The sequence below is a fragment of the Sander vitreus genome, chromosome 8, assembly GCF_031162955.1.
Source record: "Sander vitreus isolate 19-12246 chromosome 8, sanVit1, whole genome shotgun sequence".
NCBI classification, from domain to species: Eukaryota; Metazoa; Chordata; class Actinopteri; order Perciformes; family Percidae; genus Sander; species Sander vitreus.
This window is the reverse complement of record NC_135862.1, coordinates 25415528-25443217: the sequence shown is the minus strand read 5'-3', so window position 1 is coordinate 25443217 and position 27690 is coordinate 25415528. Positions and strand designations below refer to the sequence as shown.

Below are 27690 nucleotides of genomic sequence, written 5' to 3'. Positions count from 1 at the left end.
AGAACATCAGGCACAGAGTGGAGCCTCAACTCCATCCCTCTTAACCGTCCGTCTTGTACATGCGTACACGTGAACGCAGTTTTCCCAAGGTACATCCACCCATCACTCCCACCTCATACCCCCTTCCCCCTCCCATCATCAAAGGCAGTAGAGCACAACTGCTACACTACTTGGTAAAGGTCAAGTAAAGACACTAATAGCTTATAATGTTAATTGCCACGTTGCCTCCAGAGGGTAAAAAAACGACATTAGACAATGTGGATGGAGTATGGAATATGTGTATGTGTGTGGGAGAAAAAGCCAGGATGTGAGGAGGGCTCCCTTAAGGGACCCAAGAGGCCATTATGACTGGTAGCTGTCAACTCATTTACAGTGATGTATAACTCAAAACCAAGGTCCCAGCCAGACAATAAACATCACTGGCAACCAACAAACTCACATAAACACAGCAGGCCAGTCATTCCAGGCACAGCAGCTGTTTAAACCCTTTCACTCTAACCATAAAAGGGACACGCTTGGCAGAGTTGACAAATGTTTACTTATACACAGGGTGCGATTTGTGAAAAACATTTGTTTTTTGATCATGCACAACAAAACAAAACATGCAAGAATTAAAGGTGCTCTAAGCGATTATGGGTGATGTCACTTCTTGTTGACGTTCGAAGTATTGTCAAACAAAACGGAGGCTAGCTCGCCCCTCCCTCCTACTCATCCAGTCCCCTCCCTCTCCCTTCCGCGCACTAACCCCCCCCCCCCCCACAACCCCCCCCCCCAAATCCTTCATGTCGGTTACTGGTTGGAACACTGTTTGTTATGTTTCGCGGTGCAGGTTGGCGCAGTTTGTTTTTGTTGCCGTTTGTGGAGCCTGGGCTGTCTCCAGGTTACAGTGTGTTCAGGTGACAGGTAGCTAGCGGATAGTGAGGAGATGTTTGCTGTATGTGACAAAAAATGTGGTAGCTGGGGTGGCCTCTAGCTCACCCAGTAAAAGCGTTCGCCCCATGTAGGCTGAGTCCTGCAGCGGCCCGGGTTCAAATCCGACCTGCTGCCCTTTGCTGCGTGTCATCCCCCATCTCGCTCCCCCTTTCACGTCTAGCCACTGTCACTACAATAAAAGGGAAAAGCCCCAAAAAATGATCTTAAAAATTTCTTTTACGCGTGACATCGCTTAGAGCACCTTTAAATACCACTCTGCCAAACGTGCCAAAACACTTATTTATGCACTTCAATATTCAATGGAAAATAATCTCAAAATGTCATAGCACATCGTGGTGTCAACATAAAACACAGCGCTTTCAAGCCGGAGAGCGGAGTTCACTTCGCAGCGAAAACAAAAGACTTTCACCCAGGAAACGCTTGTTCGTTCCTCAGGTGTGTTTTAATCCAAACCACCATCTTTTTCCTAAACTGTAAGAGTCATTTTGGTGCCTAAACATAACAGTCATCACCGCATGACGCTCACTTTTTCTGGCTAAACTCAACTACCGTGGCCCCTCAAAGGGCCATCATCTGGCGGTGTCCTGTAGCCGGCTCACAGTCACCTATCAGCGGCTAAACAACAGGGATAAAAATAATTCAGCAAAGGCAGGGATATGTAGACCAGAAAGGGGGACATCCCCCCCCCCCCCCCCCTTCTTATACAGATGGATTAATCTGTGCTCTTTGTGGTGTGTGTTCTGCATGTTATTTCTTTCAGATACTCACATGAGGTCCGGTCTGTATCGGTCAATGAGGGCGCACAGGGCCAGACCGCTCTTCCAAGACATCGTAAGGTCAGTTACATTAACATTCCTGTATCCCTCCGTTTGTCTCTGACACCAGTTCAGCAGCTTACTGGATCGAGCTATGGATTCTGGGGTGGCGGAAAGAGAAGACGAAAGGCTTGACGTTAAGGCAACACGTTGAACAGAATCTGGATTAAACATTGAAAGAAATAGAAATCTATTTATGGCAGCACTACACATCTGTTGCTGGGCAATCTCATGGCCTTGGTCAGGCGAGACTGAGCATAGGATCATAGAGGTTTGTCATCCATGGCATCATTATCCATGTTAGTACCAGTTTTAACCAGCCAATGAGGAAGTATTACGAACCATGAGAACATTTTAAAAAGGAGCACAAGGATGCACATGAAAGGTTAGGAGAGGATGCAGAACTCACAGGAAATAACTTAAAAACAGCTAGAATGGACATTAAATAAAACCGTTGAATAAAACCATGGAGCTCGAATGAGATGACCAAGCTAGTCCACGCAGAATTCATTTCAGAAGCTGCTATCAGTCCATCATTCAACGTTTCATTTTACATCATTCATTCATGAGTACATCGCAGGTGAACTGTTTAGGCTATGAGGAATCCCTAAAAAAAAAAAGAAGCAAAACCATGCATTTGGACTTTGTGTTACCTTGCAACTGCTTGTCAAGCAGGCAATTGTCTAGAGTGAAAATAGTTCATTATTACATTTCAGCAACAGTGATTGCAGCAAGATTCTACACTGATCAATTGGCACATTAAAGAACATGTTTTCCACTACTAAACCAGTTTAAAAGCATGTAAAAGATACAAACCATTCCTGGCCAACTTGGGTGTTGACGAGTTGATCACATTCTCAATTTCAATGTGCATTTCACTGGACTCCCCTGTGTCGCAGAGGTGCCTCACCTGCAACATACACATATGTATTACATATCTGAAATTCCAAACATACTGCATTGCATGAACAGACATTTTGTGTCTTGCCTATAATAGATAGTTAGCTGAGATTTGTTAGCTGTCATACTCACCTGGCTGGGCTTGAGGAAGTTAAGGCTAATGTTGGGGTAACGTGTGGTTGGATCCACGCTGAAATGACTGACGTTCTTACTGACGTTTTCTGGCGTGGTTTGGGGCAGTAGACGATATATACTCTCCCTAAAGCAAATAGGAAAACATGAAATAACTTCCAATGCACTACAGAGTCTTAGTGATACCTGTTGAAAATATAGGGGGTAAGTAAGGCAATAGCTTAAAAGGGAGAATTCCGGTCAATTTCAACACGTAGCTCTGTTGTTTGGAAATTTGGAGTGCTGGCAGTAGCAAAAAAAACGAAAACAATTGGTGCTGCCTACACCGTGTTATCCCCCTGCTAGCGTTAGCACCCAACAGACATAAACAGGGCAAGTTTTAAACGCGTTTTAACCCTCTAAACATGCTCGAAATGTCATTACAAGTGCCTACCCATGTGCAGTGATTCCTTCCGAGGGAATCTGACTGCAGTATATGTGACAGAAAGGCATAAAAGTTGTGTTAATCCAGCCAGTGCACATACCTCTGTTTACTTCCTGTTTTCCTGTTTTTTGTCAAACTCATACAATCCAGTATTCCAGTCAAATTTTCTGTGTTCCCTCGGAAGGAATCACTTCACATGGGTAGGCACTTGTAATGACATTTCGAGCATGTTTAGAGGCTAAAAACACATTTAAAACTTGCCCTGTTTAAGCCTGTTGGGTGCTAATGCTACCAGGGGGATAAGACGGTGTAGGCAGCACCGATTGTTTTAGTTTTTCTTGCTACTGCCAGCACTCCAAATTTCCAAACAACAGAGCTACGTGTTGAAATCGACCGGAATTCTCCTTTAAGTTAACACATTAACATTGTTATCAAAAAGCACAGAGAGTTATTGCAGAATAGAGGAGTCACATTCCATTCAGTTCTTAGTAGAACCTCTTATCCCATTAGTACTAGAAGAGGTGGGACTGCAATCACATACAGGCACACTTCCTAGTAAAGCACTTAGAGATAAAAGGGTGTGTTTGAAGAGAGAGCGAATATGTACGTGTGGCGGTGTGCGCACAAGTGTGTGAATGCAAGTACAAGAGGAGGACGAGTCCCTGTGTTTTAGTGTTTCCACACCCTCACCTCTCAGCCAGAACCTCAAGAGGGGTTTTTCCCTGAGCCCAGCTCTTCACCATCCAGCCTGAGTCCATGGCTGCCAGGAAACCTCGGGCGATGCCAGTGCCCATGGGCCAGAAGGGCTGGAGACAACAGCGAACACCACATTCAACAACCAAATATGGCCACAGAAGAACCAAGGACATAAAATAAAGGGGTAGAGCTGTGACGCAAGATTTAAAGAAACGTAGTGTCATGGAAAGCTTTAAAGTGCTCATATTATGCTTTTTGGCTTCCCCCCCCTTTCCTTTATTGTGTCATATATCTTTTGTGTGCACGTTATAGGTTTACAAAGTGAAAAAGCCCAAAGTCCACCCCAAAGGCACTTACCATCTCCAACAGAAAACACTGTTCACAAACTGCTCCAAACAGCTCTGTTGTAGTCCAGCCTTTACTTCCGTGACGAACGTGCGTCACTTTGTAACACACGTTATAATGCTCGCCTAGCTGCTAGCATGGCACGCCCTCATACTCTGCAACTGAGTACTTATTGTGCATGTGCGACTCCCAACAAAGATGGAACAGAAGTGAGATGCCTCACTCTGTAGCTAAACCAGAGAGCTCAACACACAGGGTGAAAAGAGGAGCTGCAGCAATGTGCAGTACAACAAAAATATGGTGTTTATCACTAATATGAGCACTTTAAAACCTCTGCCGTCTCTCTCACCTCCAACAGGCTGTCACCCACAAGCGCCACCAGCAGCTTGTGGCCATTGCGTTGGCGCACCATGGCGGCGTTCTCTGAAGCGTACATGCAGGTGAAGTCGAACATGGCTACGTCGGGCTGGCCGTAGTGGTTGATGGCAAAGTCCAGTGCGGGCAGCTGATGGTTGGTAGAGAAATCTGCAGCCTCGCTGGCGTACGACAGCAGGGCAGCCTGGTCCACGTTAGCTCTGGACAGCAGCAGCTCTGTGTCTGCATAGTCCTACAGGAGGGATAAGAGAGAGCAGATTAGACGTGGCATTTAGATGGAAACTAATAAAAGCAGAGTTCTCCAGAGATATATGATTGATACATCTAGGTAGTGGCACGAGTCTTCAAACTAAACCTAGCCATGATGCAAGACTTACTCAGCACATCGGCATATAAAGAAATTTGGTGGCAGCCACGTACGAAAACTACAGACAAGGCCAAGTCTTGCGTTGCACTTATGCTATGGTCTTACACTCTAGCCTCAATTCATAATATACTGTAGAATAAAAAGTTACATCGGACATAAAGAAGACCCCATTTACACCTGGTATTAGCATGCAATCTGTATCTAGACATCATCTGGATAAGGAAAAACATGTTATTACAAGGTGTCAAAGCAGAACACTTTTGCAGTCAGATGGACCAGAGCCCATTTGTGGGTGGTCTGGCTGTGATCTGACAATTGGTGCATTCACAAAATATTTACGAAAAGAAGATCTTTGATAAATAATCATTAATAATGTAGCTATAATGACTAAGTGGGTAAGGGCAAATATTTGAACAGCTAGAACAGTTTGGTTTGTTCAGTTATGATATTACCAAGTCTCATATTATATATATATATATATATATATATATATATATATATATATATATATATATATATATATATATATATATATAAATACATACACACACACACACACAGTATATATATTGCCCATCCCTAGATCAGATGTTATTATTTTATTTTATTTATATGTTATTACCTGGTGGAAATAAGGGCCAAAATGACACTGCCATTGCCTTCATCTGTGAAGTTATTCAGACCATGTTAGGTATTCTACTGTGTGGAAGGGTTACTGAAAGCTAACAAAAAAAGTGTCTTTTTTGTGACAGGGATATATGCCATTTGGCAATAGTGGCATTGTGTAAACTGAGCAACAATTTGAAGTTGATAGTCACTTTAAGACTTCACTGCGCTACAAAGACGTCCAAGCACTTGCAGTGGAATAAATGTGCAGTTCGCAAGTCTCTCCAACATGTAGCATCAAATCACTGCATGCTTTCAGAGTGACATGTTTTCACAGAGGGCGGTGAGAGGCACATTCTTCCACCTTCAAGCTCCCTGGTTGTCCAATGCTAGGCTGGTGGTGATGATGGTGGGTGAGGTGAGGTGAGGGGCAAGGTAGTGGAAGATGTGAATGACGGTTGTTTTCTGATTTGCAGAGCTGCCTTGAACTGTGTGAACCCACCGCCCCTCTGCCATCCCTTCCACCCTTCCTCTATCCATTTCCAAGGGGCAGGACACAGTCAATTTCATTACTATAAAAGGATCTGTCTAGGACTTGTATTAAAAGGGAACTTCCAGCAGTTACTACACCAGTAAATTATGACTTTTCATTAGCACATGCCTACATACTCCAAATTCCCTCAGGCTTCAGACTTCAGTATGTATACCAAAACCTCATTAATGTCATCAGCTCACTATAAAAACACACACACACACACACTTGCACGCCCATCTAAAATTATCTGAAGAAGAATGATGACAGGGACTAGGTTTGCAAAAACGCCTATTTAAGAGACTGTTAAGTTAATTTAGAATGCAAAAAGCCACCACACAAACACCTTCAGGTCTATTTTGCACATTAAGACAGACATGTAAAAAGGTATTTCCTGTTTCCTGTGGAAAGTGGCCAGGGAAAGGAAACTACCGTGTATAGTGAGGACACAAACACACAGTAAGTGTGCTTGAGTTGGCAGTTTGTTCCTGAACACTGTTGGCTTGGTTAGACCATTAGGCCAATACTGGGCAAAGGCAGAAAGAGAATAAAAGAATGAAAGCGAGTGAGACAAAAAAGACGAGAGGGTTCAGACTTCTGATTTTATCAGCCTGTGCGTGCATATAGCCTTTATGTCTACTACAGAGTCAGATTGAGATTCAACAATTGTCTCTCGAACACAAGCACGGACCACATTGAGCTGAGTTTTGGGCTTTGATCACTCACATGCAGAATGACTCCTTTCTCCAGCAGGCTCTGTTTTTTGGCAGTCATCACAAAGTAGTGTGTGTCATCCTTGTAGTAGACAATGTTTTCCAGGTCAATACCTAAAAAGCCCAAGAGAAAGACGTATTGTTATATACCGAACACAATCGTTTTCCTTATTGCTATGGCTGGCTGTCATGTCGTCATTAGAGGAGCAATTACCCGACTCAGAGCACATAGCCAAAGCCCGCGGGGACATCCTCACATCAGCAATAAACTGTGGCAGGCTTGGCATCAGAACTAATTTTAAGCATTTTAATTGGATGAGCTCACAAATTCAGAACTGTGATCCAAGGACAGCTTATTTCTCCGGTTTACCTTTATTTCACCAAAACATCCCTTGGCATCCACTGCTAACAGGAACAAGTTGGAGATCTTACAATTCCAAAGAAATGTTTTTTTATGCTGTATCCCTGAGTTGTTGAGTCTTACAGTTACCTCAAGAAAACAACATACATTATATACATTACAAGTCCTTGAAGCAATGCGGGAGAACAGAGCTGTGACAGACCTGTTGCTTCTCTGAGGTCTTGAAAGAACTTCTGGTTGAAGATGAAGGCCACGCCACTGATCTCCTCCACCTTTGCCTCCGCTGACGTGTTCCTGTTGATGAAGTTCGCGGTGATGGCAATGGCAAGCTTGCCCCGGAACTCCTTACGCCGAAACCCTGGGGGAAATTACAAGAGGATGAGGAAACAGGGTCTGGAATCATTGGGCACAAACCTGAACTGTGACACCATAAATAAAAAAAAAAACAAAAAAAAACAGAGAGTAAACCCAAACACTCCTGTGCTCATGTTTGCTTTTACGACATATCAAAGCCTGCAAATGCGCCCTGTACACTATAAATGCAGCCAGATGTTCTGTATCATGATAATGTAAACAGTTTTTTTTAGTTTTTCAAGCTGTGTGATTGCAGTTCATGATTATCCCACAGGGAGCCTGCTGCTTCCTTTCATTGATGCAGCAGTCAGTAATACAGAGAGGGGTCATGGTACTCTACTCCACAGGGGTTCCCGTTGCCAGTGTGGCTATGTGTGTGAGGCCTCAACTCTCATAGAGGAAAACAGACAGCCAATTCAACAATTGCTATTCGGCTCGCCTGGGAGAGCCGTGAGAAATGCTCTTTGGACGTAGCAGCCAGACACAAACAAACACACGCATACACAGATGTGCACAAATGTTCATTCATACGTCAGGAACGGAGTGAGGTCAGGCACCCGACCACGGCTGTACACAAGTGAGATCATAATCGCTCTGACTAAAGTCCAAGTCAGCTTAGAGAAAACAAATAGTGCTGTTTGTACTTTGCCTCATTTAGTCAAGGAAAAAAAAAAACTGCATTGCTAATGCATTTCACCCAGTCGGTACAGGCGGACTTGCCTGGTAGTGTGTTCCTCCTTCCGTCTGCTCCGATGATGACATCAAACTCCAGCTCATTGACAGGGTGTGTCCTGGGGTGGACCTCAGCCCTCCAGCCTATCCCTGAGAAAACACAGCATGTGTAATCAGACAGAAATGCATCAACAGAGCCAGCTTAGAGCCTCTGACAGATAGTTCTCTGACTAAACACATGTTTCTGCCTTCATTCATTCTTGTTCGACTTGTCCTTCAGCAGTCTGACTCACTTACTTTCAGTCTCTTGATCTTGTGGGGGCTCAATAAGACCCTTGAACTCTACATTGACATGGATCTCAATGCCCAGCAGGAGTGCCACTTTCAGAAGAATTAACTGAAGCTGACGAATACCTGCAATACAATACAGAGAAGGAAAGAAAATTTGAATGAACTACAAAACCCGCAAAAAAAAAAAAATCATCTTCCAAACACATCGAATTACTTCGAGAAAAAAAGAAATGTACAGCAAATTAGTAAGCACAGTAGAGCAAAACATGTCAAGTGTACTCACTGATATGATCGATAGCACCAGCACAGAACTTTCCGTAGAACTTTTTGGCCCCGAGGCCCCTGAGGTCCTGGATGGTGAAGGGCCAGAGGTGCAGCACGTTGTTCCTAGAGAAGGCATCTCTCTTTTCCAACAGCACCACTTTGGCCCCCAGGAAAGCCAGCTCGATGGCTGTGCGTAGGCCACATGGTCCCGCACCAATGATCAGACACTACATACAGAGAGACGCAGAAGTAAGTAAAAAAGCACCGTAGCTCTCTAACATGCTGGTAGTTGTTTATTTGGGAGGGTTGCACCTCCAATCCTGTTCCTTTAGAGTTCAAATGCACTCGTTTTAACTCGCTTTGGACAAAAGCATCTGCCAAATAATATGAGGTAAACAATGAGAGGGGAATAAAAGTCTATTAAGGCAATAGTTGATGAGCTAAGATAAGCAGAGAGAGAGAGAGAGAGAGAGAGAGAGAGAGAGAGAGAGAGAGAGAGAGAGAGAGAGAGACACAATGCAATTTGACTGAGAGATTAGCAGTCCAATCAGGCACTAAAGATGAAATGTGTGGTCACCACACTAAATATTTCCTTGTCTTTGTTTTGTGTTTTCCCCACAGGAAAACAATGGCGGTTTTACCGCAGATCATTTGTAGGCGGCTTTCGTCTACGGGGTGCAGCAGAGAGACGTCGCCTCTGCAGCTTGTTTAGTTAACAGGGATAGCAATGCTGATAAAGTGGTCGCAACTGTGTGGTCAGACTTTTCCAAATCCCACGCAGACAAAGCTCGCTGCAGTTGCAGGCTCACTTCAATAGCCGAAAGCTGCCGCTGTTTGGTTACACTTCCTCTGAAACGTGCTACGTATATCATGTGCTCCAGTAACAAAGACAGAAAGACAATAAATTTAACTAAAATGTAGCAAAGCTACTGGCCGCATCTGCAAAAAAAAAAAAAAAAAAAAAAAAACCTCTAACATTAGATTATTCGCACACATGCTCCTAAACAGATTTTACAGTTCGCGCACATGTATATTTAGTTGCACATGCAAGTGAAATGCTCACACTGTCGAGCCCTGTCCAAACAGCAGCGGACCTAACCAATCAGGGTCCGGTGAGGAGCTACTGGCAGCTACAGGCGTGGTTTAGGCGTGTGTGTGTGTGTGTGTGTGTGTGTATATCGGCCACAATTGTTAGTTCAAAACAACAATGGTGGACGTGATAGACAGATCCAATCACATGCCAGTTTTTTTTTTTTTTTGTGCTTGCCCTGTTTGCCTGCCACAGTTTCCAATGACGACTTCTCAGATGGTTCTGTGTTTACAAATCATCTGGCGCATCAGGTTATGTACTTTGGGTTTCTACGAGAACATGTCTACATGCTTTAATGCTACAAAAACCAATTTTTCTCATACTGTCTGTCTGAATACCTGTATTCACCCTCTGTCTGAAACGCTCCTGTCTCTTTAAGCCCCCTCCTGAAAAGCCCAGTCTGCTTTGATTGGCTTGCGAGAAAAATATGGTGCATATTTGAAAAGGTAGCCTAGATATTTCACCTTTAAAGTAAGATATAAGGTAGAACTCTATTCATCCCAAAGGAAATTGTATTCGTTAGTTAGTACTTTAGTGAACTGTATTCATCAGTCAGAGCTCAAAGCGTCACTAGTCTTTCAACTAAACAGTTGTCAATTCAACTTTGTAATGTAAATAATACAACCGTTTTATCACTCTCAACCCTTATTTTGGGGTAGAGATGTTCCGATATCGGTATCGGCTCCGATATCGGTATCGGCTCCGATATCGGTATCGGCTCCGATACCGCCTAAAACACTGGTATCGGTATCGGGAAGTACTGGAGTTTATGCACCAATCCGATACCACGTAATAAAGCCCTAAAGAAAAAATACGTTAAAGTAGTTTATTTATGTTCTTTTTCCCGTTATAACTGACTGTCAAACTGGATAATAAAAGAACGTTCTGTGGCATTCATGTTTCACAAAGAGTTTAACCTGAGCCAGACTGACAACAAAGATAGAAATAATATCACATCCATACAGGGATAGTAGTATACAGTTCTTAAAACATAATAAAATATATGACACACTGGTATCGGATCGGTACTCGGTATCGGCTGATACGCAAGTTCAGGTATCGGAATCGGTATCGGGAAGCAAAAAAAATGGTATCGGACCATCTCTATTTTGGGGTTGTATACACTGCAAACCAGAGGAGGTGACAAATCAAATTTCCAAAAGTGAAAGAGTCCTTTCACATAAAGCAATCACACCCCGGTCTGGCTGGTAAACATGAGCCTCACATTACATGATCCCTTAACATGGAGGATCAACTTTTAGCTCTCGCTAAACTGAAGCCAACAAGAGGCAAAGACATCCTTAAATGAAGCATACAGTTTTTAATGATCCAGGCTTACCTTTGAGTTGGCACAGGCACGGCCCTTTTTGTACTCCTTATGGCAGGCCCGCTTGTCTAACTTTGCCCAGAGCGCCTTGGCCTTCCAGTAGTTGAGTTTGGACTTGAGCTTGTGATAGAAGATTCTGTACTCGCCGGGCTTGACTTCTAGATGGTCACACAGCTCCTGGAAGGCCTTGAGCGTGCCCTTACACGTGGTCCCCTGGACAAATTTGTCGAACAGGACATGGGACTTGTTCACCCCATCTCCTCCAGTTGCACCTGCGCCTCCATCCCCCATAGTCCAGACTCACACAGGGCTGTGAGGGCCCTTCACCCCCAGGCAGGGGTCTCTGGATCCAGCCCCAGCCCTGGAACACGCTCTATAGGGTGGAGCGCTCTAACTCCCAGCCTCAAGCATCTTCATTCTGTCCATGAGAGGGAGAGATAGAAAGGTCAGTGAATCATAGAAAGCAATGCAGAAAAAGCAAAACTTACGAGACTACAGCTTCCGAATGCTCGAATAACATCCACACTGTCCAATCCAACAGAAACAGAAGCTTTAATTAGATGCAAGGAACCAAGTTGAGATCGCCTACGTCTACTAGCCTCTTCTGGCGCCCTTTAAGCAAAATGGGCCCTTATCTTCTCTAACTATGCAATCATATGTATGACGGCTGGACGGTCAAAGAATCAAAGCAGCAATTGAGGATAAAGACCAGGTCATTTAAGTATCACTGTCATTCTTCTGCAGCGACATAACCTCAACTAACCTCTTATCTGTCTAGAAATGAGGCTGCCGGACACAGGAAGGGCACTGAACCCACACAAAGCCAAACAGGAAACACTCAGGGCATATAGACATGTGATTGTGGTACATCACTCCAGACAGACTCCAGACACAGGAAATAGCAAGTTCATCCCAAAACACTATGAAACAAAACAAAATTGTTGGCATTTAAGCAAATTAATTGGCAATAGAACAATGGTTCAAGAAGCCAGCTAGTTTTATCCACTCAGTTGCTTTAGCTTCCTGTGTAGATACTGAGTGAGAGTTGACTTTTGCGACTTTTGTTTACCTTCTGTGACATGGAGCAGTCCAACTTTACGTGTTCTGCGTTTTCACCCATAGGGGGGGCGAGATCATTCATGTTGTTTGGCGTCTATGGTTCAGCTGTCACGACTGGAATGTCTTGATAGGCTCTTTGTTTTTAAACTCTTAGTAGAGCCCGACCGACATATCGGCGTGCCGATATTAGGCATTTACCAAACTATCGGTATTTATAATGGCCGATAAATGAATATTTAAAAAATCAAATAAAAATGGACGAAACACCTTTCATTTTTAAACTGCATTATCATATTATTTTAGTGAGGACTAATAAATAACTACAAATAACTAATGTTAGGAAAATCTGTTTATGTTTTGTTACGCGTTTCTGGATTTAAAAAAATATATCAAATCGGCCGATATATCGGATTTTCAAATCACCAAATATTTGTATCGATATTGGCCTTAAAAATCCTTTATCGGTCGGGCTCTAGTATTTAGCAGAATGAGCAGCCTTTAAAAAAGGTCAGTGTTGCTCAACTTCAGTGCAAGTTTAAAAAGAAGACAATGGAGAAAGAAAGAAATGCCGCAAAGTGCTAGGACAAAGTGGTAACGATGATTGCAGAAAAAAAACCTTATTCGATCCAGTCTATTTGCTGAATAATACATTTTCAGCCAAGCAGTGGCTCTGGTTTGCATTAGCTCCCCAGGGCAATGGTGCAGAAACTTGCTTTGCTTGTTAGAGGTTCACAATGGCTCAGCAAATAGGATACGTAACTCTCTGCAATTCAACACGTAGAAAGACTAGCCCAAGAATAGGTGTCAATTAGGAAAAGAAACTAAGTATTAAATGAACAGGAACAGTTTGACATTTTGGGAAACACACTTCACATTCTTATATCATAATAGCAAGCCACTGGCAGGAGACTGTTAGCTTAGCTTAAAGACTAAAAACAAGTAACAAAATCTGCCTACTAGTTCCTTTAAAGCTCACCAATACATGTTATTGTCTCAGATTTTGTCCAGACTAAACAAACAAGATATAACATGTTAATTTGTGAGCTTTAGAGCTGCTGGTAGGCAAATTATGTTACCATTGGACAGAGCGTGGCTAGCTGTTTTCCCCTGCTTTCAGTCTGTATGCCAAGTTAAGCTAACTGTCTCCTGGCTCTAGCTTGATATTTACTGTACCAATATAAGAGTGACATCAATCTTCTCATCTAGCCCTTTGCAGGAAAGAAATGTTTCCCAAAATGCAGATTAAATACAGTATGTGTGTGTGAAAAATCAGTTAAATCCGATTAAAGACTTTCATTTACAGTACAGATTAATGTAAAACATCATCAACAGATCAAAAATAGAGAGGTTAAACATGTATGTTTGGGACAGAGTCACCAATCAGGTGAAGACAGGACTCAGTAACTGAAATCCCGGGGAACACATATGAAGAATTACACGGTCAGCTTTTTTCCTCTAAGAAAAGCTTGAACATGAAGACAAATGTAGTCCCAGTCCAAGGGAGGCAGGTACAGAGGTCAGCTGGCCTCCTTTTCACACACTGCCAACTCTTCACCGCAGTGAAAACAGCAGGCTCTGGGTTTGGCTCTGCCTCAGTCAGTCAGTAAAAGGGCTGAAGGAAAGGACGGAAAGGACCTCTTCCAACACAAGCATTTACTGTAGCTACCCTGCTACATCATTTCCTCTATGGAACAAGCTGGTAGGTCCATCTGCACTTGCAGCAGTTGTGGTCTGGGGTTAATGTATGTGCGTAGTATTATTTTAGTAGCTTATATGCAAAATACTAGGGCTGGGGAAAAAAGAAAATTTTTGCAACGATTTATAGAATTGATTATTTTCCCCAGAATCAATATTTTTATTTATTTTTTTTACCAATGATTCACCTAAATATGTTCTGTTTATGTGGTACCACTACATTATATCCATTTCCAGCAAAACGGAGCAAAAGCAGAAAATCCATGTTATGTTCTTCTTTACAAATGAAATAAATGTAGATTACTGTAGACAAATTGACTGACTGACTCACATGTGATGTGCATTCTTCTTAGAAAACAATTAGGTTTTAGGATTGTCTCATAATATATTGTCTCTAAAAGTGTCTTATTCAACTTTTGTTTTTGTTAAAGAAGGAAAAGAAAATCAAAATACTCAATACTATCGAATCGCAATACTTTTAGAATTGCAATAAAAGAAAATCGCCATACAAATTGAATCGGCACCCATGTATCAAAAGGGACAAAAGCATATCATCCCAGCCCTACAAAATACTGTCAAGCACTGGTCCATCTGTATGATGGCATCAACACTGATCACACAAACATGATAGGGATCCTCTGATCGATTGGGTGTCATAGGAAACAGCCACTGCTCATTACAAATGACTTAATCAATGGCCCTACATTTGCTACGCAAGTCAATAATAATGACTATGTGAAAATAAGCAGGGCAAATACACATAAAACGTCACGCAAATAGTTATGAGGCATCTGAAGCCTGTTGCCTGTTTTCACCCCATGGACTGGAGATGCTGCGGTTGATTGCAGAGCAGACTGAGATTCAGGCTTGCAGTTTCTTTAGTGTGCAGCAAGTGCTGTGGGGGGGGGGGGGCTGTGATAGCACGCTGCGAACCAACAGAGATGAAAGATAGTTTCAAGGTTATTTTCTGCACAAAAACAGACCACAGTATTAGTGTCAGTAGCCGTCTACATTGTAATCTTAACAACCCCCAAAAGCCTGACAGAAGCATCTTAAAACCAAACAAGTCTTCTGCTTTTAATTCTTACACTCCCTTCTTTGACCCGACTGACGGTTTCTAACTTAATGACAGAAGACAAAGCAAAGAGATCACAATTCATCAGCATTGGGACTGTTTTATAAGGCAGAGTAGAAGAAAGCAGGTCATCTCAAACTCCTTGTTCAAAGCCTCATGAAACAGCAGTTAAAAAGAAGATACATCAAACAGAACAGGAAGTTGGAAGGATGGTCTCAGAGGGGCAATGATTCACTTCATAATGAAATCATATGTTTTTTTTGTGAGAGCCAACTTCAGTTTCTTGCTTTGCTACTCTCCCCAGTCGTTTAACTGTGAGGACACACAGTTTATGGCAATGCATCAAAAGCCATGCACTGGAGATGAGAGGATACCATAACCTTTATGACACACATCTGAGAAAGCTAGCAGTAATCATCTAACACACTTTGAGCTCTTTGAAGGAACTGCAACTACCGACTGACATGCTGTGTCATTGTGTGTGTGTGTGTGTGTGTGTGTGTGTGTGTGTGTGTGTGTGTGACATCCTACACCCTGACCCAGCTTAATGCTGCCAACAGTAAAGCTGGCCTATAATTTGAATAATAGTGTTATATGCTGCTGAATCAACAGTAGGGCTGCACGATATGTTGTTTCATTGTCTACATCGCGATGTGCGCATGCGCGATAGTCACATCGCAGGACGTTGCAATGTTGACGCTACAACTTCTTTGCTGCTTGATAAAAAAGTAAACTTTCACCGTTCTCCTTTATCATGATTGTTACCGGCCGACCCTTCCCCTTTAAGACAGGTGGTCATGTGAAGTAACGTGAGTCCGACGGAGGGGGGGGGGGTTGTTATGAAAAGTGAGGCTCTCCCGTGTGTAGAAAAGTACCATAAGCGGCAGCTGCCGCCGACACAGTGATGCACATGCTTTTCCATGGGTAGTGAAGCTACAGTAGTCAGTGTTTTATGTTCGCTGCAAAGATAAACTAAATCACCTGATTAATGCAGCGTAATCACGACATATCCCGGCCATTTTTTCACCGCAGAAAGCTGCTACCAGCCAGGCTAAAGCTAACATAGTTAGCCTAAAGAAACAAGGCGTCTGTCCCAACTAACGTTATGGTTTGGAGCTGCGACGCTGGAAACGTAACACTAATCTACAACAGCAGTCTGTGTCTGATATAACATCATTTACACTGATTTAAGTGCTCTTGGATACACAGTTTTTTGCAAGAGTGTGACATGCAGGCTCTGCATACACAGCAAACCACCAATCATGATCAATTTTAATCAATTTATCAACAACCAATGCAGGCCCCGCTAGTCAACCACAACCTGAAATTTAGAGGAAGCAACATGCATTATTAATATTCCCTTTAGCCTGAATTGATATTATATGAATACAATGGTGTCATGTCAGTCAACCAGTGTATTTCTTCCTAATTTCCCTCTCCAAAATCACTTCAGAAGAGTAGTCACAGCGCTTACTTGCTTTGGTTTTTGTAAAGCATTAAAGTTCAACAAAAATGTTCCTTTTTATTTTTTTTGTAGATGCCCTCCCCTACAAAATCACCCCAGTAGTTGAGAATGATTTAGTATTTCTAAATAGGGCTATTTATGTCCTCTTGTAAAAATTTGTCTTTTTTTTTTTTCATATCGTAATATATATCGCAGGGGGAAAAAAATATCCCAATGTAAGTTTTTTCCAATATTGTGCAGGCCTAATCAACAGTATATCTTGCGCCATGTGTTTCTGTTAGGCAGAGAATGGTGACGTTACTGGCCGGGGTACCATCTTGACTTTTATAGTATCAAAAGAGAGAGCGAGAGAGCGAGAGAGAGAGAGAGAGAGAGAGAGAGAGAGAGAGAGAGAGAGAGAGAGAGAGAATGAAATAAGCCACTGTTTCCTTTGTTTTTCTACAATAATAAAATTCCAACAAAACCATTTTAAGTGGATAATAAAAGAAAGAAAAATCAAAGCAGTATTTGGCTCAAATACTGGGCTCAGCAGGCCCTCAAAATCTCCTGACATCTGAATGGGCTGCAGCCGGATTTCACACATTCACAGAAGTCACACTAGAATTTATACAGATGCATGCAAAGCCTTACACACATTACGCCCAGGGTGTGTGTATGTATGTACTGTATGTATGTATGTATGTATGTATGCGTATGTATGTATGTATGTATATATATATATATATACACATACATACATACATACATACACACACACACCCTTTGCTTTTTACTGGTTGTATTACATCATCCTCTAATCTAAAAATAGAGCCAGAGATTAGGCCACTAGGCTACATTTGACAGCACTGCTTTTACGCACTAGAAACGCTGTCAATACCAGAAATAATAAATAACAGACTATGAATTGATTTCAAAGATAAATAAGTACATTCTAAATAAATATCAATCAAAACTTGCAGTGGTTTGTATCTTTTTTCTTTGTTGTTTTTTGTAGTTGTTTTGTGCTAGTGTGGTCTGGGATTTCACATTATTCCATTTTATTTTATTTTGCCTGCATCTATCATTTGATTTTCATTCTAGGATCAAAGCCACACGCAAAAATACATAAAAGCTGCAGAAAATAGACAATAATATGTTGTCCAAAAACATGTTCTCTGTCAATATAACAGAGAACAGAATATAAAAAAAAAAAACAGAGTGGTTTGGTGTGGGGCTCCGTTTCTGCAGACATAGCAGCAAAAAACAACACAGAAGCTTTGAGGTAAACAAGTTTAGTAAATTGCTTACCCGCCATAGCGGCACTGATTAACTGGGATGACTGGGCTGACTGTAAGCTTGTGTCTGTGTCAGTCTGTGTCCTGAAATAGTATTTTGTCTATCAGTCAGTCTCCAGCTCAGGAATGACTAAAGCTCAGAGGACACCCACCTCCTTCTCTCATCCACCAGGAGACTTGGCAGAGAGCAGGAGAGAGTGCAGGATGCAATGAGATTGTTCTCCTTGAGCAGTGGATGTCTTCACAATAATGGAAGCAGAAGTAAGACAGCACACACTTTATTTACCAGTTCGTAAAACCCTATAATAAAAATAATAATAATAACCCTGTAATAATAGCTGGACCAGTCTTATGTCTCTGCTTATTTATTTTTGTTTGCCTTAAAGGTCCTATGAAATGCTGCTTTTTGGATGCTTTTATATAGGCCTTAGTGGTCCCCTAATACTGTATCTGAAGTCTCTTTTATATAGGCCTTAGTGGTCCCCTAATACTGTATCTGAAGTCTCTTTTATATAGGCCTTAGTGGTCCCCTAATACTGTATCTGAAGTCTCTTTTATATAGGCCTTAGTGGTCCCCTAATACTGTATCTGAAGTCTTTTTTATATAGGCCTTAGTGGTCCCCTAATACTGTATCTGAAGTCTCTTTCCAGAAATTCAGCCTTGGTGCAGAATTACAGCCACTAGAGACAGTCCCACAATGTGCTTTCCTTAGTATGTGCCATTTCTGTGTCTGTAGCTTTAAATGCTATTGAGGAGGAGAGAGGGGGGGCAAGGTGGAGGGTGGGGGTGTGGCCTTGACCAGCTTGCGGCCACTGTTGTAGCTCTATTTCCTCATGAGCGGGCCAAATTCCCTGGGCAGCTGTGGGTGGCGGGCAAAGCAGAGAAAGGGGAGGTAACCTTTCCCCTTATGATGTCATAAAAGGGAAGATTCCAGATTGGCCAATCTGAGCTTTCATTTTCTCAAAGTCAGAGCAGGATACCCAGGGCTCGGTTTACACCTATCGCCATTTCTAGCCACTGGGGGACCATAGGCAGGCTGGGGGAACTCACATCAACGTTAAAAAAAAACTCACAGTGACATTTTCATGCCATGGGACCTTTAAGACAACTTCCATTTTTGTCTTTGTTCTTGACAGTTAATGACCACCTTAACATTCCTACTGTACTCATGATAAGTTAGTGGAGATGGCTGCATTACAGTTGGATGTTGCTAATTACAGAGAAATATAGTAGCAGGTGTGGCCTAGTCAGGGGCTGCCTGCAGGAGTAGAGTCAAAATTTGATTTGATTTTAGATTTAGTAATCAATATATTGATTAAGGTGAAGCCTGTGATTCTATGCGTTTAAAGTTGTGAGGCGGTCAGCTGACAGTCAACTGGAAGTTAACATTAAAGAACCATTGTGTGGATAGCGAAGGTACTGAACACATGATGAATGAATGAATCAACCTTATCATGATATCAGCATCGGTTGTTCTTTTATTTGCTTGGCTGATATACAAGGCAAGAAACTCTGAAGGGACTTTTTTGTTTGGGTCGTCTCTCCATGCCGCATTTAAGTAAAGAGATTCGATTCATCACATCAACTGCCATTTTTAAAGAGAATTATAAGAATTTCTCAGACACTAGCAACTAGGAAAAAGTTCACAACCATCATCATGTAAATGAAAACAGAAAAAAATGCTAATTCAATCAATTAAATGTCATGTGGGAAGAAGACAGAGAAAAGGAGCGCTTCTTTTTGATATTGGTTAACAAAATCTCTAACAAGGTGCTCTTTGTTGCAGGGGTGATCCTATTGCATCAGAAAAGTGTGAAAACTAAGGCACTCTTGTTAAAGAAAAAGTTGAAAAGCCTTTATTGATGCGGCTAATGCATAGCAAAGAGTAACATATCGCACCAACGTGTTGCGGCACACAGGCCTTCTTCAGGGTGACGTTAGTGCCTTGGTTTTCACACTGCAATTCATAATGTTAAACAGTTTAGATTAGCTTAGTCACTTGATAGGAAATGTACAACTACTTTGGCAATCGATAAATCATTTAAGTCATGTATTAAAGGGGAACTATGCCGTTTTTTTTACCTTAACTGAACAGCTTCGGAGTCATTGGAATGGTTCTATGACTTTTTTTCGAGTTGAATGGTGGTCGTTTCGCTCCCCCCTAGCGCCTGTGAGCAGAAAAACCACCCTTGCAACTTTCTAACATCGCGTGATATCAGGTCTCGCGATGTAACGAATTGCTTCCCGGCACTGCACACATACGCCCATTCAGGAACCGGCTAACAAGGTAGCGATGGAGTTTTTCACACCATCGTCACGGCTGAGCCGGCAAAAAAGAAGCAGATAGCTAGGAAAGCATTGTCGAGGAACAGAGAAAGAGGAAACGCCAGACTGACCGAGAGAGGAGTCAGACACAAGTAAACATAGGAGCTGCCAAATATCTATTCCAAAGCTGTAGGGGGAGCTCTTTAGAGAAACCTGCGAGCAAAAAGCGAGAAAACAGCGAAGAAATGGCCAAAACTGCACAGCGCCCCTTTAAGCTAAAAATGTCAAACTTTATTGTACATTTTCATCGTATTAAATATAAACACTGTTTTTTTTTTTTCCTCGAATGTCCAGGAACACCCAAAAAGTGTACATTTACTAAAGAACCTACAAATAAAGTTGAAAAGCAAAATGTCAAACTTTTGCTGGATAATGAAAATAATCATTATACTTGCAGCCCTAGTTAGCTTGTACTCAAAGAGCCTAACATCTAACAAAATATTCTATGTGATAAATCCTTAGCATTCTCACCATACCTGTTGCTTTGTACTTTTATTTATTTTTCCCCAGTTCACTTTAAACAATACTGTCTCTGTCTGACATCAGTCTCATCATGCTATGTGTCCAGTAGGCCTATATGTGCAAGTAGACTGTCTATTCTGAAATTTGTAACCCTAAAAATGTGTGTGTGTGTGTGTGTGTGTGTGTGTGTGTGTGTGTGTGTGTGTGTGTGTGTGTGTGTGTGTGTGCCCTGTGCACAGTTGTGCATAGCAACTAAGGTGCAAGCAAAATGCAGGAAAACAAGTCCATTCATAAACCTGGGCTATTTCCCCTGCATACTTAAAAGCATCAGACTTGAAGCATTGAAGTGTATTCTTTCTGTTTAACACATTTTATTGATTTTTGCCAATAAAAAAAGACAATTCTGAACAATAAGCAGTTAAAATCTTGGCCGTACAAAAGTGCAGTACAAGTGGTATAAAACAGTGTATTCTTTTATTCATATTTCAAAAAGGACTGAAGCTTTGTCGGGGAACGCTCATCATTCATTACTGTGTCTCTGCCTGTAAACCGTCGCTGTAAACAAAAGAAGGGAATTCAGAGCCTCGGGTCAAACGCTGCAAGCCAAGTCTGAGAGGTATTATCCAGAATCAAGTCTATAAACAGCAGACAGTGAAGAAAGCGTGTTTGTCTAAACCACAATATCAAAAACTGGTAGAAATGCAACTACCTGAAATGACAGTAATAACAGACCGTCACTCCAAACTTTACCACTGCATGTCAACAGAAAGATGATTCACAAGAAGCTTTAGTCAACAAGGTAAATGAATAGCTGTGCTGCACCATTTGATACCTGGTATTGTCCAGAAATGTTCATTATGCCCCAATGCAAACCACTAAGCTCAGTTCTGCTATTCATATCTTGCCTACACAGGATCAGCCTACAGGAGTGCAGACAGTTGTGTGTGTATTCACATCAGCAGACAAAGCCTCAGACAGTCCTTCCAGAAAAATGCTGAGTTTTTTTGTGATTGCTGCGGGCAAAAATCCTTGATTATGCGGCACGTTTTCTTAAAAATATGCGATGGAATATGCGGGATATTTATGCAATTTTATGCAATGAAATTGCGGGAACTTGCAAAAATTGCGAGTACTTGCAAAAACTGCGGTTTCATCATGGCTTCATCGCGGGGTTTGCAGCTTTTCGATGACGTTCACGTCGCATAATTACGTCACTTCATAACGTTCCCATGGCAACAGGGGAAAATGGCTGCTCTTGTGTGAAGTAAACGCAACATTTTTCAACTTTCTGCTAAGATATATGTGACTTTTTTTGCAACGAAAATGCGGGGATTATGAAATCATGCAAGCCCCGCATATTTTGCGCGGAAATCTGCAATTTATGCAGTGAAAGTGTGGCGAAAAAAATGCGGCCCCCACATAAATATGCGGACTTTGGCTGACTATGCATTGAATTATGCGATCGCATTTTTCTGGAGGGACTGGGTCATTACGCCCCAATGCAACCCACTAAGCTCAGTTCTGCTATTCATAATCGGGCCTACACAGGATCAGCCTACAGGAGTGCAGACAGTTGTGTGAGTATTCACATCAGCAGACAAAGCCTCAGAGCTCACAGAGCACAAACATTTTTTGACTGGAACTCGACTTGCTTCTGGCAGAGGCCGTCTCCAAACCATCTGACTTTTGAATCCCTTCTGCTTCCGACAGTCAGGCTGCACTTCATTTTTAGCTCCCTCAACCGATGCAGATTTTCACCGACTACAGCAAACAGATCGGCCTCTGAGCCGATAAACATATGAATTCCATGTTGTCCTCTTTTAAGCGCTAAACAGACCGACACATTAATACTCCGCCCACTGGGGGGAAAAAAAACATGTTCTCGGTCAGATTCATCATGTCTGTGATGTCCTGGGATTCAGTGAACATAGACTTTAAAAAGGACAACATGTGCATGCAGCATCCTCCGTTTGTGCCCGTCTCATCACTGTTACCACGTGTCATCTTCCTTCTTTCCTGTCGAACCAAATAAAATGGATCCTCTTTATTGCTTTATGCAGTTGCGGAAAAACAAATAAAGTCTGATGCCCTTTTCATCTGAATTGTTTATCTACCAGGAAAAGTACCATCCGTCAAAAGCGAGAACCTTCCAGGTATCTGTGAAAAGTAAAGCTCTACTGTGCAGTACATAAATAGTAGTAAAGACAGTTTTTACTACCTACCTTTTGACTAGAGTAAAAGAGAGAGAAACTGAAATACAAACCCCTATTCCAATGAAGTTGGGACGTTGTTTAAAACGTGAATAAAAACCTCCATCCTTTTCAACCTGTATTCAATTGAATACACGGCGTTTCCACACCTGTAGTTTGTTTGCTTTGGTCCGAATCAGTTGGTGAGTTAGTAAACTTGGAGCGATTTGCCCTCGGTCGGTTTGGTTTGGTTTCACACCTGGAAAAATCCAAGCGTACCAAAATGCGTCATTACAAATCAGGCAAGAACGTCCAGCCCTCTTATTGGTTGGATATGTCTGGGGGCGGGAACAAGAAAGTAAATACAGGAAGAAGGTCCTGTGTTCTGGTCTAGTGGTCAATTCAGCTCATTTCATAAAAACGATCAGACATTGTTTCGCAAGAGACGTTACTACGTCTGCTCTGGTCACCGAGACTTCGCTCTGCTCTGCCGGCGTCTGTCTCCAATTTTAGCGGCAGCTGGTTTGACCACGGAGATACGAGTGACGGACGGCAAGCTTGACTACGGTCCATTTCTGTGATAGAAACACTGTAAACTGCTACAGCTTGCTGCTCTGCTGCATCGCAGATTGCTAAACACACCTGACTACAGGAGACATTAGCTCAGACTTGCGGAGTATATATAGTTCGAGTACGGATCACGTTCTCACCACGAACGAACCGCTCCAGAGTTCGATTGAAAGCGTACCGAGACCACCTCTTCAAGCAGGTCTCGGTACGCTTGTTTGGTCCGCTTTTAGTGTGCACCAGAGTTCGATTGCCGCGTTCTCACCTGCCCAAACGAACCGCACCAGCGGGGCAAACAAACTCTAGTTCGATTCAACCGAACTAAAGGCTGTCGGTGTGAAAACGCCCATGGAGAAGATATTTAATGTTCAAACTGATAAACTTTATTGGGTTTTTTTTTTGTGAAAATATTCACTCATATTTAATTTACTGCCTGCAACATGTTCCAAAAAAAGCTGGTACAGGGGCATGTTTACCACTGTGTTACATCACCTTTTTTTTTTAACAACACTCAATAAGCGTTTGGGAACTGAGAATACTTATTGTTGAAGCTTTGTAGGTGGAATTCTTTCCCATTCTTGCTTGATGTACAACTTCAGTTGCTCAACAGTCCGTGGTCTCCGTTGTTGTATTTTGCGTTTCATAATGCGCCACACATTTTCAATGCGAGACAGGTCTGGACTACAGGCAGGCCAGTCTAGTACCCACACTCTTTTACTACGAAGCCATCCCTGAAAAAGACTTGAATGGCAGCATATGTTGCTCCAAAACCTGTATGTACCTTTCAGCATTAATGGTGCCTTCACAGATGTGCAAGTTACCCATTCAGTGGGCACTAACACACCCCCATACCAGTACAGATGCTGGCTTTTGAACTTTGCGCTGATAACAATCTGGATGGTCCTTTTCCTCTTTGGCCCGGAGGACATGACGTCCATGACTTCCAAAACCAATTGGAAATGTGGACTCGTCAGACCACAGCACACTTTTCCACTTTGCGTCAGTCCATCTCAGATGAGCTCAGGCCCAGAGAAGCCGGCGGCGTTTCTGGGCGTTGTTGATTTCGCTTTGCATGGTAGAAATTTAACTTGCAAGTGTAGATGTACTGACAAACTGTGTTAACTGACAATGGTTTTCTGAAGTGTTCCTGAGCCCACGTGGTAATATCCTTTTAGCAACTCATTTGGCAATGGCTTTAATGTAACAGACGTTTATTAATATCAAAAAGTTACGCACTAAAGCTTTAACTGAATACATTCCTGTAGCCTATATTAGACCCATTCGAACAATGGGAGGGGATTTTCAAATGGATTGGTTTCAAATTGCAAACTAGCACAGTCAACATCAGACCTCTGTCTGAGACGAGTCAGTGGAATATTTACTGACAACAAAAGGTCTTTCTTATGAAATTCATATTAACGGCTTCGAGGGAGTCTGAGCCTGTGCCCAGACTGCTTGCTAATGGGTGTCAAACATGGTCGATTCGAGCTGCCTGCCAGCACTTGCCACAGCTATTTGATTTAGGAAACCGCTCAAATCCCAACTCGAATGCCACTTCTCCCACCTTCATGCCTTTCATAACAAAAAGTGGAGTAGGCACCGCAGCTATGCAGCCATAAACACAGTGAACCGCAAGAAGGGATGGAGGGAAAATGCAACAAAAAAAACTGTAAAGCACAGCCATCATTGACACTGCTTGTAAAAATCCTCATGGATTTTAACATTTGGTTATCTCTGTTATTGACTTGCATATTTCACACTAGAGTGCGACAGTGCATGTAGTGAGATGGAGGCATGTATTTGGTTACTCATACACTCAGATGTGTAATCTGAGACCGGTAGGCAAACACAGTCAACACAGACTATTCTCCAAGGCTTAGTCGTGACCGTTGTGGAATGGAGGCATGCAGGAGAGAAGGAGAGGATACCTCAGACTGGCTACAGGACCTGTTCCACAGATTTTTTTAATGCAACAGAGGAGAAACTAAATGGAAAATGAAAATCTAAATAATCAAAAGCTGGATGGGAATTAGGTCAGTAGTAGTATATCTAACAATATTCAACACGTCAATCAGAGTGGGTCTATTTTTTTCCTGACAAAGCAAATATCTCAAACTGATTCCTTTGTTTAGTGTGTGCTTGGAGGTGAAGGATGATGGACAGGAATATAAACAGCTGGGCCAGGACATAAAAACTAACCCTCCAAGGTCTCATAACTAGATCATACATTCAATACACAAAGGCTAACCCATGGTGTGTTTCTTATTCTGGCAGTCCATTGGAAACTACAGTACAACTCCAACAACTCCTCTCTTCCCCGTATTAATTACAAAGCTAAAAGTTAAACTTCGAAGAGGCTCAGCAAACAGACAGGATTCCAGTGTGTGTGGACGGCTGCTGAATGTAACAACCAGACAGGCTGGAATTAGCAAGGAAAGAAGAAATATTCTCTCTACCAACATTGTGTGAGTTCTTGCCAGGGTTGGATGGACTGACTAACTGAAATTATTGTTATGATACTATGAATAGTTTTTGTAATGGAGATATTTGGAGAAATCTGAAACAGGGCTGCAGCTATTGATTATTTTAGTAATCGAGTATTCTACCGATTATTCCATCGATTAAACAAGTAATCGGATAAGAAATACTTTTGCTTTATAGTAAACAGCAATAGTAAATATACAAAAGAGAGGTTTCCTTTTCAGAAAAAAACAACATTTGCATTGCCCAAATTGGGCCGATACTGAGTGAAGTTTAGAAAGAATGAAGAATGCAGACATCATCGGCATGGTGTGGTTGGACGTAGATTGACAATTAGCCATGAGAGAGGGGCTGGTTTGTCTCCGCCAGCAGCTAAGGCCACGTCCACACGTACCAAAATAATCTTTTTCTTTTTCTTCCGTGGAACCGTGTAAAAAAAAAAAAAGTGCGTCCTAACGGATCCATTTGTAAAAGACTCAACACGCTACTTCATATTCCAGGCCTATAGGTGGCATTGTTTCTGCTACAGAAATTCACCAAAAACGGAGAAGAAGAGCATTGTCTTCAGTCACTCCCGATCATAACATAATAGACTATAATAACTTTCACCACGGCTCATTTTATAAAGGCCGCCACAAGAAAACATGTCTTTGTTTACATTGTATAATGTGCTGTTGGATTGCTTTTTATTTTGCAATTCTGTCTGCCATCGGACATGATTGCAGCGCGCTAGCTAGCAGAGCTATTAGGCTCGTTCGAGATGAGCCAGATCTGCGCAGAATCGATCACCGGCGATCGCCACCCAATGCATGCTGGTTAGATTTGTGTCCGACTTGATCCCGACTTGTTCTGAAGTCATGCACACGTGGGCAACGATAACCTCACGAGATCAAGGCGGCCGCAGTTTTTAGAGCCAGGCGCCGCAGTTGCTCTCCACCGACTGCAAGACCCAGGGCGGATTCAGAGCATGCTGGGAAACGCCGGCCTCTCAGCTGAACTAACAGCTGATTGGTTCACAATCGACTCAACATGATAACGTTTTATATAAACGTTTTATTGATTTTGATTTGGAGGGATTTTAACTGCCATTTGTTTGATTTAAAGGCTTATTCTGTACAGAACACGTGTTTTGTGGCTGATAGTGACGTTTAGAAGTCAGAGAAACTCAATCTGTTAAGATTACGGCTCATCTACAGTGTGTTGTTAATTAAAATCAGCCACAGATCGCATGTAGAGCATTTTAACAGCTACTCTGTCATAATTAAAACCACTGGAGACTGTGTAGGAGCTGATATATAGGTCTGATAACATTTTATTAAATCGGAATCGGACCATAGTGTTTCTGTCACTTCCTGTTCAGCCTGAAGGCTGCTGGTATCGGCTGGAAACTGTCCGACTTGACAGCGGATTTTTGTCACCGCCCCCGGCTGCTCCTGCCTGCTCTCGTCCACTTTACAGGCGAGGCGCAGTTCATCTCGAATGAGCCTAACGTTAGCACGCTAACGTTAGCTCTGCTAGCTAACATTGGCAGTCAAACAAACATCAACGATCCAATGTCTTTTTGATAATCTACACATTTTTCTTGCGAGGTGCAGTTCATCTCGAACAAGCCTAACGTTAGCGCGCTAACGTTAGCTCTGCTAGCTAACATCGGCAGTCAAACAAACATCAACGATCCAATGTCTTTTTGATAATCTACACATTTTTCTTGCGGTAGCCTTTCTACTAAAATTTACTATAACCCGTTCAAGGAGTGATAAGCAGACAGATTAGCTAGCTAGTTGATAAGTTGTCTACTTTCACTTTATAAACAGATAACCATAGCAGCTAACGTTACGTCCCTGCTGGAGCGTCAGCTACTTTAGCGATGTTTAACGTTAGCGACATAACATTAGAGGTC

General features: G+C 42.3%; 1 protein-coding gene across 8 annotated transcripts in view; it reads right to left on the bottom strand.

Moving 5' to 3' along the window:
- mical3a (microtubule associated monooxygenase, calponin and LIM domain containing 3a) overlaps positions 1–27690 on the bottom strand; it is a 90881-nt gene that overhangs the window by 50849 nt on the left and 12342 nt on the right. For all 8 annotated transcript variants that reach the window (XM_078257641.1, XM_078257642.1, XM_078257643.1 and 5 more), the window contains exons 2-12: positions 11210–11615; positions 8800–9007; positions 8523–8639; positions 8274–8375; positions 7402–7557; positions 6852–6952; positions 4595–4852; positions 3895–4010; positions 2781–2907; positions 2565–2658; positions 1702–1849 (exon numbers count right to left, since the gene is read on the bottom strand). In XM_078257641.1, coding sequence (XP_078113767.1) covers positions 1702–1849; positions 2565–2658; positions 2781–2907; positions 3895–4010; positions 4595–4852; positions 6852–6952; positions 7402–7557; positions 8274–8375; positions 8523–8639; positions 8800–9007; positions 11210–11488 — 1706 coding nt within the window. In that variant the 5' untranslated portion in view covers positions 11489–11615. The remainder of the gene's footprint in view (positions 1–1701; positions 1850–2564; positions 2659–2780; positions 2908–3894; positions 4011–4594; positions 4853–6851; positions 6953–7401; positions 7558–8273; positions 8376–8522; positions 8640–8799; positions 9008–11209; positions 11616–27690) is intronic.